The sequence below is a fragment of the Cenococcum geophilum genome (genome assembly GCF_001692895.1).
Source record: "Cenococcum geophilum 1.58 unplaced genomic scaffold K441scaffold_60, whole genome shotgun sequence".
Taxonomy (NCBI): domain Eukaryota; kingdom Fungi; phylum Ascomycota; class Dothideomycetes; order Gloniales; family Gloniaceae; genus Cenococcum; species Cenococcum geophilum.
The window spans coordinates 1-15897 of NW_027137618.1; the positions used below are offsets into that span (position 1 = coordinate 1).

At 43.9% G+C, this 15897-nt stretch overlaps 3 protein-coding genes across 3 annotated transcripts; 2 read left to right on the forward strand and 1 right to left on the reverse strand.

Annotated features, from left to right (window-relative positions):
• Positions 1-6214: 6214 nt before the first annotated feature.
• Positions 6215-7694, forward strand: K441DRAFT_681328 (acetate kinase; the record flags this gene model as incomplete). Its single annotated transcript, XM_067651461.1, has 2 exons — positions 6215-6600; positions 6827-7694. The coding sequence occupies 2 exons, from the start codon at positions 6215-6217 to the stop codon at positions 7692-7694; spliced, it is 1254 nt and encodes a 417-aa protein (XP_067498545.1).
• Positions 7578-8966, reverse strand: K441DRAFT_668075 (Isochorismatase hydrolase). The gene is made up of 6 exons (XM_067649942.1): positions 8885-8966; positions 8813-8829; positions 8675-8760; positions 8452-8590; positions 8123-8389; positions 7578-8072 (listed from the first exon to the last, which is right to left on the reverse strand). The coding sequence occupies exons 3-6, from the start codon at positions 8685-8687 to the stop codon at positions 7994-7996; spliced, it is 498 nt and encodes a 165-aa protein (XP_067498546.1). The 5' UTR covers positions 8688-8760; positions 8813-8829; positions 8885-8966; the 3' UTR covers positions 7578-7993.
• Positions 8967-10843: 1877 nt separating this feature from the next.
• On the forward strand, positions 10844-15006 carry K441DRAFT_585638 (uncharacterized protein; the record flags this gene model as incomplete). Its single annotated transcript, XM_067644588.1, has 5 exons — positions 10844-11801; positions 11858-11929; positions 11983-12201; positions 12257-14031; positions 14173-15006. The coding sequence occupies 5 exons, from the start codon at positions 10844-10846 to the stop codon at positions 15004-15006; spliced, it is 3858 nt and encodes a 1285-aa protein (XP_067498547.1).
• Positions 15007-15897: the final 891 nt, after the last annotated feature.

Sequence of the window (15897 nt, forward strand, 5' to 3'; positions counted from 1 at the left end):
TATTTAGACTTTTATAATTAAGGCAGGTATTTTATATCTTAAAGAGGTCTTTATAAATAAAGGTAATTTCTAGTAGTTTCTATTAAGGTTCTATTCTTAGGGTCCTATAAATAGTGTTTTAGTCTAATTTTAGATTCCTATTCTATTTATAGTTTATTAATTAATTAATATAGCTTTATATAAATAAAATATAGTTAAAGAAATTTAAAACTTTTAGTTAAGTAATTCTCTAAATTTTAAGAGACTACTTAGGCACTATATAAGTGCTATAAACCAGAGGTTTGTTAGAATATCCGAGAAAATAAAAGGGGGTATTAAAATTTTCGATAACCACTAACGCCGGGGAAAGAACCCCGATTTTGTAGATTATATAGGAAAATCCTTTAGGAATTTTAGAAAATCCGAGAAATCCTCCTTGAATAAACCAAGGCAAATTATAACCAAATAAAAAAGACAAAAAACCCCCATGATCTCGGTATATCCGAGAATTTAAGCCAAAAATGCAGAAATATCCGGCTACTAATTAGAATCAGAATCTTCTGGAAATTCATAAGGAGCTAGCAAGATTTGTTAGTAAATTCCGAGAAAAAGAAGCTATTTTACGTACCTAGTTGAAGACCACCTCTAGATTTAATTTTAGAAACCTTCTTTAATGTAGCCACGCGCGTACTATCAATATTGAGCATCTTAATGGAAAATCCGAGAAATTAGCTAATTTTACTTATAAAAGAATGTGTTAGAAAAAACGAGAATTAAATACCTTTTTAATGGAGAAAGTACCAAAAAGAATCTTAAAAAAGGAAAGTAGGCAAGATCTATGTCTCCTGAATGCCTTAGGTATTCTTTTATTTTTGTTTAAGTTAGAATTACCCTAAAAAAAGTTAGTTTTGTTAAAATATATGAGAAATAAACTAGATTTCTTATATCCTAAAGACCCTTCTTCGCACACTATAGCTCCAGAATTGATTTCTAGGTAAAGTGAGAAATTAAATTACTAATATTGGAATTTTCGATAATATACTTCGTAATTGCAGCTATAAGGAAGTTTCTTAACCTCCTTAGTGCCATTAATCTCACCGTTAGCAGGCATTTTCTAAAAAAATGTTAAATTGGTTTTATTTATCGGAAAAATGGTGAAATTATACGGCATTCTGGATGTGATAGGTATAGCACCTAGGATCTGCGTCTTTGTGCCCCTAGAAACCAGCCCTAAAATGTTAAAAAAACCGAGAAAAAATAGAATATTTCTTACCTTAATTTCTCCTTAAGGTCTTTGTCTTATTCTTCCTAGATAGAATTAGCATATTCTCGGAACTACTAAGAAAAATATATACCTTTAACGGCTTTCTAGACAACCATCTTTTCTGGTATGCTGCCTTTTTGGCAGCGAGGATGGTAGCAGCACTAGCAGATCTAATACCCAAAATTTAAAATAATTCTCGGAAAAAATAAGAAAAAATAAAAAGAAAATAGGAAAAACTATAAGTCTATTAAGCAAGAGGCTGTATATAGAATAATTCTTCCTAGCGAGAAAGAAAGCCTAAGATATCGGAAAATCCGATAATTAAGTTATCGCTATAGTAAAAAACCGAGAAAAATTTTCCCAAAAAAATTAAAGTTATTAATTTAAAGCTAATATGTTAGAATAATCGAGAAACTGGTAAGCGATATAATATAAAACCAAGAAAGGAAAAAAGAGATCTCCGTAAATTTGAAAATATAGTTCTAAAGGACTTATTTTTCTGAAAATATATAAAAATCACATAACCTTAAAACTACTTACTTAGGAGGCATTTTTGAAGCTCTAGAAGAGCTGGTGGATTGGAAATCTAGTATATAAGTTAGTATATAACGTATATAGCTAATATAGAGCTCTAGCTTACTTAATTTTTGCTCATTGATTGAGCGTTAAGGTGTTTGAGATTGAAGAGCTTAATTGAGAGTGAAGTTATCTGGGGCGCCAAGACCTCGCGTGTGCTAGGCCGTTTCGGGTCTGGCGCCCCCGACCGTCCGCGCCTGGACGGTTACCATCCGAGAAGAAGCAAAGTTCTTATAGCCAAGCATACGGCTTCGCTACAATTACTATGTACAGTTGGTGGCGATTTGGCGAGCCTACGTACCGAAGCGAAATATACTTTTTTTTTTTAGGGGGGGGTGGAAGCTGGTCACGCTTGTAGCTGTAGGGTGCTTTTGGAGGCGTCCTTAACCGCGCTTTATAGTAGGTTTAGTAGGTTTAGTAGGTTCCTAGGGGACTTCTAGAGTAGGCAGGGGTGCTTTTATTTCGTTTAGTTCGGCAGTCGCTTCTAGTTTATCTAGTTTAATATTATAGGTATTTTCGGGCCAAAAGTAGGGTATTACGGACGTGCTTTTAAAGCTAGTTAGCCCGCTAGGAAGTTATATACAGCACGTCTCGTTTTCTACGGCTAGTAAATAATAAGGTCTATTCTAATTGCCGCTTTTACGCTATATAAGGACTTTAGAATTAAGCGGTAGGTTATATACTAAGGTTATATCTAGTTTATTATAGTAGTATAGGGCGCTATTAACAGCTTATTTGGCCCGTAGTTTAACTATCTTAGCTATTACCTTCTATATTACGGCTACTTATTCCATAATAGACGGGGCAGGAGGGTCTAGGTTACTTATCCTTAGGTAGGCTCCGTAGACCAAAAGGGTAGGTACTAGTCCGTCTAGGCTAGCAGTGTTATTAACGGCTTTTACGGCCATCTATAGGGCCAGTTCCTTTTAGATATTCTTACATTTGTCCGTAATAATCTAGTAAGCTTTTTATAAAGCTAGGTAAGCTTACTTAATAAGCCCGACGGACTAATGCGCCTTAACTAGAACAGCTTTTGTTAATATAGCTATAGCCATAGTATACTACTAAAATTCCTTACTAATAAAGTTCCTACTAGCGTTATAGGTAATATACTTAGGGGGTCTAACGTACATGTCAATCTAGCAGGTCCGTAAAATATCTTAAGTATACTTTATAGATATATTTTACAACTAACAGGCGGCTTAGTAGCGGGTTGCCTTATCAATTATATATAGTACTAGGCTGCCGTTAATATATATAATGTCTATATACATTAAATAGTTAAAGTTAAGATCCTTATAAAGGGTGAACTTAAATCAGCCTAGAGAACGTCCGTATTTCTAGCAGTAGAAGCAGTATTTAGTTAGGTAGTTAATTGCCTTCCTATTAACGTCGTTATATTTAGAGCGTTTAAGGACTTTATACAGCTTTTTAGCTAATAGGTGGCTAAAACAGCAGTATAGGCGGTGGATTTCTATACTAGTAAGGTAGCATAGGTTATAGTTAAAAGATTTCTAAATATACGTCTGTAGAGTTTCTCCCTATATAAGGAACGAGTGTCTAAATTGTCATGTAATTAGTAAGGTAATATACCTACTTCCTAGGGTAGTTATAGGGCCTATTAGGGTGTCCGTAACATTATTATAGTACACCTATAACCTATTTATGTCTATAAAACAGAGTAGAAAGGGGATATCCGCTTTTACTATATAGAAGTTAACTAGGCTAATTAGAGTCTTAACTTTAACTAATCTAATTAATGCGGTTAAGCCGATGCCGAATTAGATATTTACAGCCCCAGTTTACGTAATATTAATATCCATATTATTATTTGTGGTAGTCCTATATACAAGGTATTACCCATAGCTTACGGTAGATTTCTTAAAGGCACTTATGTCAATTATAATACCGTAGAATTCCTTAGGGGTATAGCGTTCTGTAGTAATATATATAAATAGGTCCTATTTATAATCTATAACGTCTATAATAGGGGTGCTTATAGAATAGTTTTTAGGCGTAACTAAGTATATAAAGGAACGGTTAGCTAATATAGTTATAATATTAAAGGCTTGGCTATCTATAAAAGGTCTAAAAATGGTTAGGAATATCTCTAAGGTCTCTTATTCCTAAGCATTTAAGTTAAAGTTAATTATAAGGGCTTCTATTAACTTATTAGGGGGCTCTTCTACTTCCTTTCCTTTGTATTCTAAAATAAACTAGTTAATATAGCTATTAAGTCTCTTCCTAGGTATACCTTATAGACTAATATCCTTCCTTACTATACACGAAGCACTTCTAGCTGGTTTGTCTGTAGGGGTATATTTTTGTATAGGGGTTACTATAGAGGTTATAGGTTAGACTTAGTCGGTATAGGTACTGCTAGCGGTAGCGGCGGTCCGTAAAGTAGACGTCTAAGTCTATTTACGGATATTAGATATCCGTAATAAAGGCTTAAGTGCTACCTAGTAGGTTTAAGACTTTATATATTATAATAGAGGAGCGTAGATTATTAATAAGGCCAGCTAAGGTATCTATAGGCTTGCAGTAGGCGTACTTATAGGGCTCTACTTCCTAGTAGGCCGTAATAAGTTTATTATACAGGAAGTCGTCTATTTAAAGCTTAGTGTTAAGGCCGTGCTATAGGTGCTAGAGGTCTTTAATAAGAATTTATAGGCACTTTATAGTCGATTTTTTAGTATTCTTATTAATTACGGTCCGTAGCTTAGTCGTATTCTATTAGGTAAGGATATTACGCTTATATTCTAGTCCTTTAAAGTAGTTATAGGTAGCTTCGCATAGCTTATTAAAGGGAACACTATAGGGGTTGCTCTTAAGGTTAGTGTAGTAGTAGTTAAGTACTAGGCCGCGTAGTATAGTAGAGTAGGCTTAGCTAAACTCTTATTTAGGAATATTAGCCTTCTGGCAAAGGTCCGTAAAGATAGTTAGTTTAAAGTCAAAATTATTGTTTTCACTGCTGTACTTAGATTTGTTAGTATAGAGCTTAGCTAGGTTAGCTAGTTCCTTACTATAGGTCTTTACTTAGGTAGTTTATAAATCTATAACTTAAGTAACAGGAGGGTTTTAGTCCGTATTTTGGTTTACGGGGGTATTATAGTCTGTAACTTAAGTACTAGGTATACTTTAGCTAGTAAGATTAATTCTAAAGCCACTTAGGTCTATAGGACGAATTTAATTAAATAGGTTAGCTATAAGGCCAGAGATTCTATTAAGTTTAAAGGAGGTAAAAAGGTTACTGGTTTTAATGTGATCTAAGATCTACTCTTTAATCTATTCCGTTTAGTCCTCCTTATATAGTATATCGTATAGAAACCGTGTAACAGTAACTTATTTATCCCTTTTAACCCATACGCCTTAGTAACGTAAAAGGGTTCGTAGGTTACGGATAGTAGTAGGGTTGTAAGCCTTAAAAATAGCTTCTATAAAGTCCGCAAAGTCTTCCTTATATTACTCCTATAGGTCATTATTTATAAGCTTGAGCCTCAATATATGCAGTCAAGTCAAATGGCCAAGACACCCCTGGTCTATACCCACAATCACTTCTCTGGGCATTTTAGAATTTATGAAAAGATAGGAGTCGGAGAAAAGAATTAAAAGAAGTTAATTGAGAAATTGACGAATGTCCAAAAGTTGAGAATAGAAGCATTGCAGCTAACTTCGTAAGCAACGGAATTCTAGGATCAGCTACGGGGGTGCCGGAAGACGGCGGTATCACCGCTGCTCATTGATTGGAGTCTTACACCGACGGATGCACCTACCACGGGCTTTGAAGAGCTCTCGACGCAGCCAACGAGTACCGGCGCGTCTAGTGACGTACCCACCACAGGCAGGAGAGCATTGAAAGGCGGCTTGTTACACATAGCGCAATGCTTCGCCGTTGGGGAAAAAGCTTGTTCCGTCTACTCCTCAGATAAGTCTGCGATCCTAGTTACTAGTACATGTTAAGCTGCCTGGGGAGGATTCATGTATATAGAGCTATAGCGCCATAGCCTAGAGGCTGCATGCGCAGTATTATACGTAGTATAATACAACGGATATAAATTTAAAAAAAAAAAGTCTACAATCCATTTATGACGAAACGAAGCGAGACGCATCTGAAGCTTAATAAATGTTCCGCCGTCTGCTTGTCAGATGGTGTGGTGTTCTTGGTCGAACTATGCCATGCTCTCGAATGATGTGGAGTGAGTGGGTAGCATCACCAATGCCAGACTTTATCAGCGCAGAATCAATAAAAGGCTAAGGCAGAGTTTTCGACCTATGAATATAAGGGCGTCATCACGTCAGCGATGCTGCTGGGAATACAAATTGTGCCGCCGACCTAAAGGCTATTGCAAGCAACAACTCCTTCATCGTGAAACGGTTCCATTAGCACCCAAAATGCCTCGAATTATCCTGTCCATCAATGCAGGCTCTTCCTCTGTCAGAGTGTCTGTGTATGAAACCAATGGCAATTCCGATACTCCGAATCAGCTCGCAGAGGCCCAGGTTGAGGGTCTCACTGCACCGCCAACAAGATTAAAGTACGAGCGAGGCGATGAGAAGGTCAAAGGCAAAGAACTTGATAGCATTAATACACAGGAAGATGCATTTAGATATATTTTAGATTATTTGACCAAGGACAATGACCTTCCACAGCTTAACCAAAAAGAGGACATCAAATTTACGTGCCATAGAGTGGTACATGGCGGAGACTATCCCAAAGCACAAATAATTGATGAAGATACATATCATCATATTGAAACCCTGTCAGATTTGGCTCCATTGTAAGTGATATGTTCTATTTGATGGAATTGGATCAACCCGCTCTTATTCATCTGCTTGAGGATCAATATAAAATACTAGTCGGGCTGTTGTATCGATGTTCTACAGGATATTCTTAAGAGTTTTTATTTCTATACTCCTGTTATCCTTTCCAAAATCTTACCTACTCAATTAACTTATAAATCTCTTCTCTTCCCAAACCTCCCTACATACTAACCACACTAATAGACACAACGCCCCAGCCCTAACCATCGTTCGTGCTGTGGCGTCCCTCCTTCCACACGCAAAGAATATTGCCTACTTCGACTCCTCCTTCCACGCTACCATTCCTCCGCGTATCCGGACCTACCCCATCGACCAAAAGGTCGCCACGCACAACCAACTGCGCAAATACGGCTTCCACGGCATCTCCTACTCCTTCATCACACGAGCCGTCTCCACTTACCTTCAAAAGCCAGCCTCAGAACTCAACATCATCGCGCTGCACCTGGGCTCCGGCGCGTCCGCCTGCGCAATCAAGGGCGGCAAGAGCCTCGACACCAGCATGGGACTAACACCGCTGGCGGGGCTCCCCGGTGCGACGCGCAGCGGAAGCATCGACCCGAGCCTGATGTTCCACTTCACGCATGAGGCGGGGATGCCGAGCCGGTCCTCGACCAAGGAAATGCACATCACGATGGCGGAGGAGATCCTGAACAAGAAGTCGGGCTGGAAGGCGCTCACCGGCACGACGGACTTTGGCGCGGTTTCGGCGTCCGAGCGGCCTGAGTGCCGGCTCGCGTTCGATATTTTTTGTGACCGCGTCCTGAACTATGTCGGCTCGTACTATGTGAAATTAGGGGGGCAGGTTGATGCACTAGTGTTTGCGGGGGGGATTGGGGAGCGCGGTGCCAGGCTGAGGAGGGAGGTTGTGGGGCAGGCGAAGTGTTTGGGGGTTGAGGTCGATGAGGGGGCGAATGAGAAGCCGGGGGAGGGTGTGGTGGTGGACATTGGGGCTAAAGGGGCAAGACATCGCACACTGATCTGTAGAACAGATGAGCAATTGGAAATGGCTAGAGGGGTTGTGGAGGAGGCAGAGAGGTTTTCTAAGAAATGAAGGAGGCGGAGATGCCATGGTGCTATGTGATTGAGTTGGGGTGATGTTGATGTGGCAGATGGCTGAGAGGAAATTGCTTTTCAGAGATCTCGGCTTTGTCCTTGCTTTTAAGATAGGGGAATCTAAAAGAGGATAGCGGGCGTGGGATAGCTAATCTGTTTCGTAATGGATAATGGTGCAATGACTTTACATTTGGAGGCTTAAATTACTGCTCGAGTTCAAATCACGCCTCGCCAAGCCCTCAAATGTGGAACTGTAATGTAGATTTCTCCCACGTTTATATCTTCAGTCTTATTTCATTAAAATCTACACAACGTTTGCAAAGACTCCCTACTACTCTGGTTCGTGTCTTTCACCAGCCCCACAATTTTGCGGAACCTGTCCAACTCTAGTCAGAATGCTTCTAAGAGAGAAGGGAATATACTCACTCTTCAATTCCAGCATCACCCATACATTCATAGATCCAGCTCTCGCTTGTTGTTACCACCGCACCCTCAGCTCTTAACCTGGCGAGCGCAATCGGTATCTCCTCTTTATTGCAGCTACTCACGCCATCAGCAAGAACATAAACCTTATGCCCTTCACGTAGAAGATCAAGTGTTGTTTGGGTAACACAAATGTGCGTTTCGATGCCGACGATGACGCATTCGAGGGGTGTGGGGAGGGAGGAGAGGCCTTGACGGACTTCAGGTGTCCTAGGGTCAGAATATGATTAGCTAAGGCCTTCGAGAGCTGCGAGTCCGATTTGTATTTATACCACATGGAGAACAAAGATTTGTCCGCGTGGACGCGAGTTGCGATACCACCAGGCACATCCAAGCCCAGCTCTAAGCATGTCTCGCCCAGTCGAGCACGATTCTGAGTTGTAGCAAGGACAGGGATGTTAAGGATTTGACCTGGAGAACAGTCTTATAAGTAAACTTGTATGGAGGGAGTAGGGGGCTAGTTCTAGAGGAGGGATGTAAGATGGGGAAGTTTACTAGCTTTCAGCATCTTCTGCGCCGTTGCAATGACTTTGGGGAACTCATAGATGGCTGGTCTGAACTTCTCCTGCAGGTCGCAAATACTGTCAACGCATAAGCTGCCGCAATTGGAGTTCAATCGGGGAGGAATCGTACAAAAGGGCGGGGTTGGCTGTTATCCACCAGTGAGCGAATGCTTGTGTATGCGGTTGCCATTGAAAAGCCTACTAAGTCGCCGTGTTGGCCCCGTCATTGTACTGAATTTACAGAGGTGTATAGGATTAATGGAGCGAGTAGAGGTGGATATGGGTGTTGGGATAAAGCGGCGCATATCGGAGAGAGGACGGACGAGTGCCTTGCAGAGGGTGATGGTGGCCTGCCGCTTCCGCCCGTAAACGGTGCTTCTAGAAAAGGTGCTACGCTATTTTAATTCGGAACTCGCCTTCTCGAAGGACCACGGAACGTTCCAAGTCTACGAGAAAATGGCACTTAGAATCAATGGGCAAATATACATGAACCCCAGGATTTTATGTGGTTGGCCGATGCAGGCGCTTTCCCCATGATCTATCTACTGGGTTGATCATGTCTATGGGCCTACCATCCGGCCGGAAAGACGGGAACGCCCATCGCCTCTCCTCCGCGGCTGCAGGAGCTGAGATGTGCTCGATGGAGGAGGGCATTGGTGTACCCAGCTAGAGAAGAGTGCACGCTTTCCCAAGGACTGCCCAAGGATCCACCCAAACGAGCCAGCGACCCAGGCGGGCCACCCAAAATTACACCAAAATGCCAACTTTGTCCCTTGCAGGGTAGCATCCTGGTCCGTGCGCGAACACCAGAACCATAACAACGCGTAATTTGTAAGACGCTGTTCTGCAAGGACGAATGCTAGCTACCTTATATTAAGCGACTTGACTCCAAAGATTGAGCGTATATATAAAAATACTATAGCACTTGGCCAATATTAAAAGCTTCGAATTCCTGAGTATAAGCACTAAATTCAGCTCCTCTAATTGGCTAGTTCTTATCGATACCGATAGGACGCAAATTACCGTGCTAAGGGATATGCTAATAAATTTACCACTACTTAAAAAATAATCATATTTAAGTAATAATAGGTTTTTAATATAAAAAAAATCTTTTAAATTTTAGTTTTAAAAGGTTAAAAGGTTATTTTTATTTTTAATAGTAAAAGCAAAACTTCAATAAAAGTAATAAAATTTATACTTAAAAGTCTTATTATATTAATAGTATAAGTATATAAATACTTATTTTTATAGTAGTAGAGTTATTAATATATAAAGTCAGCTGATTTTGGCGTAATTTTGGGTGGCTCGCTTGGCTCGCTTGGCTGACAGCTGCCGACCAACAGCATGCTTACCCAGTACGGCATACTCACTTCAGCTCCGCTTGTCAGCCGTCCAAGGCCATCCTGGAGGGGCTATCGGTCGGCGAGGCCTGTTCGAAGGAGCCATGTGTATACTTTAGAACACCCATAATCACGGTGAGACTCAACACCGGGTTAGCTGGTGTGGCGGAGAGGGCGCTCGGTTTCCTTGTTTGGCGGCGCTGGCAATTCTTTGACGCGAAGGTCGGTGTTGATGTCTTGGTAGTTGCAGTGTGTGGCAGCAACCACATAATCATAGCAATCACCCAGGCTTTGCAATGAGTGGCCTAGCTTGATCGCTAGACGTGCTTAATAAATTATATTGAGCGGCAAGTGATCCTGGGACTTTTGTCTGCCCATACCGCCTCCTTCTGCTGCACCTAGCGAAGCGAACGAGGTATTGTTCGCCGCGACTTGGACCTCTCTGGAGACCTCCAGCAACCATAACCCGCACGCTCTGTCCCCTTCCTCGAACACCTTGTGCTGCCACTATCTGACGAAGCAGCATCACTCAGCAGACATTCTTTTAGCGCTCATTTCTGCCCCAGCGTTGTGCCTCGCCAATCCCACCACTACGCTGCCAATCACCGCGCTCAGCAGGGGCAAAGAGACCAAAGGGACGCCCACGACTTGGAATTGCACCAGCACATCCTTCGCAGCGGCAATACTTAGCCTCAAATCCCAGGTTGTCACACTCTCTGCTTTTGGTACATCCGCAGTCTGCTAGCAGAGTTTCTCGTTGCCGGCGGCCCCTCTTCCATCACCGCACCCGCATTGAGAACTTATTGGTAGCATTCAGGTTTATGGGGGGATCTCGTCACACCGACCCTGGTTCAAAATACATTCATCCTACCCAGAATACGTCTTACGTCTATTCTACGAGGCGGCAGTCCTCTGGTCAAGTGACGGCTCAGGAGCCCTCATCGGGATTTCTCTGGTCCCTCCCAAACCGTCCACAATCACAGTCCACCGCCGCCCTTCTGAACCCGCTATTGAACCTTGTTCACCTCAACAACCTGCATCAGAAAACTTCTCCAAATTCTCAATTTCCTACCGTCATCGTGTCTCCACATCTTGAGAGCCCGACGTTGGAGTGGGACCACACTCGCAACGCTCCAAAGAAACCCTCCGTCAAGTGGCGCCAATCGCGACAAAAGCTCGATGGGAATAATACCAGCCCTCCAACTGTTCACAGTGGCACTTCGCCGATGACCTCGAGCGACACGGCAGCCATGGGGAGCATACGAGAAGAGGGGTACCCGTGTCCACTGGCTGCTAGACCCTCAATGGTCTCTCACCACTCTAGCTCTGTACCTTCTACACCGCATCAATACCCACGAGAATTCGCATCGCGATCACGATCACCCTCCCCAAATGGCGGTCTTGGGAGCCATTCCCCGCGCTCTGTCTCCTCAGAAGCCAACAGCCTTCTTCCCACCCTACGAAAACCTCGTCCAGGATGCAGATTTGAAACAAATGTGGCATTTGGGAGGAGGCGAATACCATACACTTCTTCGGATCCGTTAGAGAAGGTCAAAGATGAGCCGAAACCGGCTTTGGATCCGGACGAAGAAGAAAAGCTGAGCGGTGATATGAGAGAACTTTATGATCGATTATTGCCCACCGAGGAGAGCCAAAAGAGGAGGGACGATTTTGTGAAAAAGCTAGAAAATATACTGCATGGTGAATGGCCGGATAATGAGTTCAGAGTTCATGTGTTTGGGTCCTCGGGCAATTTACTTTGCACAAGCGAGTCTGACGGTATGCTACGGGCGGCTGAACCTTGAGTCTGTATGACACTGACAGACATATTTTAGTTGACGTCTGCATCCAAACCCCAATGAGGAAGCTGGAATCAATGCACATGTTGGCCGAGGCACTTGCCAAACGTAGGTGACCATCTTAATGACGTATCATTTTCAACCGCTGACATGCAAAAAAGATGGGATGGAAAAAGTTGTTTGTGTGCCTTCCGCGAAGGTCCCAATCGTCAAGATCTGGGATCCAGAGCTTGGACTTGCGTGTGACATGAATGTCAACAATACGCTTGCATTGGAGAATACCCGCATGATCAAGACATATGTACAGATTGATGAACGAGTGCGCCCCTTAGCAATGATCATTAAGTACTGGGCAAAACAGCGCATTTTAAACGATGCTGGTAAGTGGTTTTCGCTTCTACTTTTACCTAAAAACTTTCTAACGGATTCACATAGCTCTTGGGGGGACCATTAGTTCATATACCTGGATATGTATGATTCTGAATTTTCTCCAAACACGCAATCCGCCAATTTTGCCTGCGCTTCACCAGATGCCTCACGGAAAGGCCTCCAAAGAGAATAGTACGCAGTCTGATTTTGCGGATGACTTAGATGCCTTGCGAGGATTCGGCAAAGATAATGAGGAGACGCTGGGACAACTCCTTTTCAATTTTTTCCGGCGCTATGGGCATGAGATCGACTACGAAAATTACGTTATTTCGGTACGTCATGGTAGGCTTCTCTCAAGAAAAGAGAAGGGCTGGGACCTCGACAGCCTAACCAGGGAAGGCCGCGATCGATTGTGTGTTGAAGAGCCCTTCAATACATTTCGGAATCTAGGCAATTCTGCGGACGATTTTGCATTTAGAGGAATTCATCTCGAAATTAGACAGGCGTTTGATTTGCTCGCCGATGGCGGTCAGCTAGAAAAGGCCTGCGAACAGTATGAATTCCCGCCGGAAGAGAAAATTGTGTTTAAGAAACCAACACCCGCGCCTAAACCCATTTTAACGCAGAGCAGCGCACCGTCTGGACGAGGTGGCCGTGGAGGCTCTAGTCATCGTGGAGGGCGCGGGAATTTTAATCAAAAAAGTAATCATGCGTATCAGAGGAGAGCATCCAGTGGAGCATCATTCGGAAACAACCGTTCGCCATTTCTTCATAGTCCTCCAATCGGTGTTGGAGGCCCCGATTACTTCCGCGGTCTCAATGATCAACTTCATGATCAGCTTTACCAGCAGTACCAGCTACTTGAAATGCAGTCGAATTCCCTTAAGGCTCAACTACTTGCACAACACCGTGTGCAACAACAAGCACAAAAGCAAGTCCAAGTGGCTCAACTACACGCGCATGCCGTTGTCCAAGCCCAAGCCCAGGTCCAAGGTCGTGGACAGACGGCAAATGGCTCTCAGAAGTCACCATTCGTGACCGGTCAGTCCAGTCCGAGAGTATCTGAGAGTATGCCAGCAACAGTATCTGCTGTACAAGGATTTCTTTATCATTATCCTGGCTATTACGATCCAACGCAAGCAATGGTCCCATCAATATCACAAGACGGTTCCAGGACCAACCCCTCGTCACCGTCTCTCGCAAACAGCATTCCGGGACTTCGAAGAGGAGTGCATCGTTCCTCAACCGCAAGTGACACTGCGGGAGCTTCGATACGCTCGCAGTCGCAACCTGCTCGAACCGTTTCCAATGCGGTATTAGTGCAAGGTTATCCTCCACAGTATCTTGATCCTACGGCTGTTGCCGGCTATCCCATTGCACGCTCCACGCAAGAGATGCAGTCCCCGTACGGTACTATGGAAACCCCTTATAGTCCTATCTCCATTTTCCCAGAGAGTGCAGTATCTTCTGATCACGGGACCCCCAAAGAATACGTTGGATACTATGTGGACGATTCTCCGCAAATTCGCCCGCAATATCATGATTACAGTGTTCCTCCAATTCCTTCTTACAACGAACTGGCTCAACGCAGAAGGCGGATATCTCCGGACTTAATGCAGCCTTTGCTAAATACTACACTAAGACGTGTTTCACGTTCACCTTCGCCGCTAGGCGGCCACCTTCGCGGTCACTCCATAGCTGTCACTCCAGGCTCCTCTCTCAAACCTCCGCCACGCAAAGACCGCATCGATTCTACCCAAGCAGCTGAAGACGATGGTCTAGTTATTGTAAATGGGTCGTATCCTTCAAAACCGCGTGAATCGCGTGCCATGAGTGAGAGTGTCGATATGCTACCTAATGGTGGTACTAATGCCAGTGATCCATCTGCTCTAGGAATTTACATACCTCCTGCAGACCAGTATCACATGATTGTAAATGGGTCGTATCCTTCAAAACCGCGTGAATCGCGTGCCATGAGTGAGAGTGTCGATATGCTACCTAATGGTGGTACTAATGCCAGTGATCCATCTGCTCTAGGAATTTACATACCTCCTGCAGACCAGTATCACATGGCAATTTCAGAACGACAGCAGCAACTTTATGCTGATGAGCTATTGCAACGTCATAACGCAGCAGAACTGATGAGGTCGGGAATGGCTAATGGGACGGTCAACAATACCTCCCCTTCGGAGGCTAATAGCTTGTCACGAGTGCCGTCAGGGTCAAGACAAGTCTTCCCACAATTATCTGAGCCAATAATAAATCACCATGCGACTATGAATGGAGATAGCGCAAATCATTCCACCGAGGTTTCCCCAACGCGGACCGAGCAGCAATGGCGTGCAAACCAATTACCGGATGGTGTCAAATCACTAGACACTACGAGAGCTCCTCGGGCTCCGCCTCAGGAAATTAAGTCTGCAGGATTGCCGCTTCTCTCTCCGGTTTTTGAGACACGTACTCCTTCGCCAACTATTAGCCGTCAAATGGACCTCAACAAGCCGCAACCCGTGAATGGAACGGCTGTAGAAGGTAAAGAAAACCAGCAGCAGCTGCAGAGCCGGCCAGCTCCACCACCCAAAGAAAACGTTAAAGAAAACGTTAAAGAAAACCAGGCAAGAAAAAACACGACAAGTGGCGACAAATCAACAAGAGCAAGTCCGAGCGGGCCAAACCAATCCAGTGCTTGGCAACCAACCACCCAGAAACGCCGCAACAAGAAACCCAAACCAACTGCTAATCACAAGTCAGTAAGCGAACCAAGGAGCCAAGGCGAATCATTACCGGCCAACGAAGCTGATAGGAAAGGTGGATAAGTCATCATGGTCTCCATAGCACTACCGGAACGGCTGGAGAGCCCGCCTTTGGGTCATGACTGCATTCTGGGAAGCGAAAAGTTCCGTCATCCCGAAAACGGACGCAGATCGTCGTCGCGCCCATTTACTACCCCATCTTCGCTCCTCCTTTGCTCTCCACCGATCTTGTTAGATATCCCGTTTAGAGGCGCAGATCGCCCGCCATCTCAACGCGTCTGCTTCTATTTGTCTTCTATTGGATCCGAGAGATCTTTGCCTATAATCTAGCAATTATCTCTGCCGTCCCAGCCCACACTCATCCAAGATTTGACTTGCATTCGCTGGCCTATCCATACAGCGGCGACTCTAAACCCGGAGGAACTACGCTAGTTACTCTAATGGTGTTGTCTAGGTATGTGAGGTTGGTTGGCGCGGTAGCTGGGTGAACGGGCGCTGGGATACGAAACGAGCCTTGTGTCGTGGGTATTTGCGGTCTCGTTCACTCGAGTGAATTCTTATCATTTTCTATATAATACACAGCGGGATCCAGGATCCATCATTTTGGTCGCAGGAACCCCTTCAAGATTGCATTCCATACATCCATACTTTCATGTTTCTCTACCAAAAGCAAAGCAAGCGGGTCAATGGGAGGGTTATCAGCATCCGGGGTACGGGAGGCTTATAAGGGGTAACGGTTTTCCGGCTGCTATGCTTTTCGGTTTGTGACCCAAGTTCAGGGCATTATTGCATGTGCGTTCTGGCATTGTGGTGGAGTTCTGAGTTTTCTCTTTTCCTCTTTCTATTTCTGCGTGCCAGGCGGCATGGTATGGTAAAGGGCATTCTTGCATGTATAGATAGATGAGATAGCCCGAGGGCCTGTGAGACTCCCGAGTGCTAGGCCACGGGTGCAAG

What these genes read in the sequence shown, in the direction of transcription:
- K441DRAFT_668075 (XM_067649942.1), bottom strand. An exon ending in AAATCTTTGTTCTCCATGTG is followed by an intron (nt 8,390 to 8,451) that starts GTATAAATACAA and finishes TTCTGACCCTAG; the next exon opens with GACACCTGAAGTCCGTCAAG. An exon ending in GGTGATGCTGGAATTGAAGA is followed by an intron (nt 8,073 to 8,122) that starts GTGAGTATATTC and finishes AGAGTTGGACAG; the next exon opens with GTTCCGCAAAATTGTGGGGC.